A 1,430-nucleotide genomic window follows, 5' to 3' on the forward strand; every position below is an offset into this window, starting at 1 on the left:
AATTTACAAATTAAAAAATAGGCCACTTTCTGTTACTTTTTAGAAACAATTTCCCAAAAACTTATTGTTTGTAAATAACTTTTATTAAGGGTTCTGATTAAAGGAGTTACATAAACAAGGAAGATACAATACATTTTTTTCAAATGAGATGTTATTTTCATGGAATTTTATATCTTTGTTCTTCACTTATTCTTTCATTGCAGAGATAGCTTGAGTGAATGTGATGGAGGGAAACAAAACACAGGTGGCAGAGTTTCTTCTCACAGGACTTACAGATCTTCCAGAGCTGCAGGTCCCCCTGTTCCTGGTGTTCTTGGTCATCTATCTAACCACCATGGTGGGCAACCTCGGACTCATTTTTCTCATCTGGAAGGACCCCCATCTACATACCCCTATGTACTTACTCCTTGGCAGTTTAGCTTTTGCAGATGCCTGTTGTTCATCTTCGGTAACTCCTAAGATGCTAATTAATTTTTTATCTAAGAATCATATGATATCCTTGGTTGAGTGCATCATCCAATTTTATATTTTTGCTTCCAGTGCCAACACAGAATGTTTTCTCCTGGCAGTGATGGCCTATGACCGCTATGTAGCCATGTGTAACCCCTTGCTTTATCCAGTAGTGATGTCCAATATCTTCTGCATTCAATTATTATGTGTTTCATATACTATTGGGTTTATTCATCCCATGATGCATGCTGGATTGTTATTTAGATTAACTTTCTGCAAGTCTAATATAATACATTATTTCTACTGTGAAATTTTACAACTGTTTAAGCTTTCCTGTACTGATGCTGGAGTTAATATGCTCCTGATATTTATATTTTCAGTGTTTATACAACTTTTCACTTTTATGACCATCATAGTCTCTTACACACGTGTTCTGAATGTCATCCTAAAAACGAAGTCTGAAAAGGGCAGAAGAAAAGCCTTTTCCACGTGCAGTGCCCACCTGCTTTCTGTTTCCTTGTTCTATGGCACTCTATTCTTCATGTATGTGTGCCCTGGGTCTGGCCGCAATCAGAATCAGGATAAAATGTATTCTTTATTTTACACAGTTATAATTCCCCTGCTAAATCCTTTTATTTACAGTCTGAGGAATAAAGATGTGAAAGATGCCTTGAGGAGAATAATAAATAAATGAACAGTTTTAAAGGCAAATTTCAAACTTGTTCTTTTCAAACTATGTACACTGAAAGGCATATGGAGTTGTGCAAATAGCCCGACTTGATCATTTTAACAGAGGGCTAGTGTCTAGGGTACTTTATGAGTCTGTGATGATGCAAGTCAGCTCCAGCGGATTTCTGTTTCAGTGCTTTATATCACATAAAATTAAACTCTTCATTGAAAATGGGACATACTTTTTAAAGTTAAGCATTTAAAAGTTGCAATTTTGACTCTGTAAATTCCCTCAAAATCAGATATAGTAG

The 1,430-nt window shown here is 35.8% G+C and overlaps 1 protein-coding gene across 1 annotated transcript; it reads left to right on the forward strand.

Moving 5' to 3' along the window:
• Nucleotides 1-223: 223 nt before the first annotated feature.
• On the forward strand, nucleotides 224-1,144 carry OR5AC2 (olfactory receptor family 5 subfamily AC member 2; the record flags this gene model as incomplete). The annotated part of the gene is made up of 1 exon (XM_084873768.1): nucleotides 224-1,144. One exon carries the CDS (start codon nucleotides 224-226, stop codon nucleotides 1,142-1,144), a length of 921 nt encoding a protein of 306 aa, XP_084729894.1.
• Between the last annotated feature and the right edge of the window lie 286 nt (nucleotides 1,145-1,430).

Source organism: Pipistrellus hanaki (genome assembly GCF_964339955.1).
Source record: "Pipistrellus hanaki genome assembly, chromosome: 2".
Taxonomy (NCBI): domain Eukaryota; kingdom Metazoa; phylum Chordata; class Mammalia; order Chiroptera; family Vespertilionidae; genus Pipistrellus; species Pipistrellus hanaki.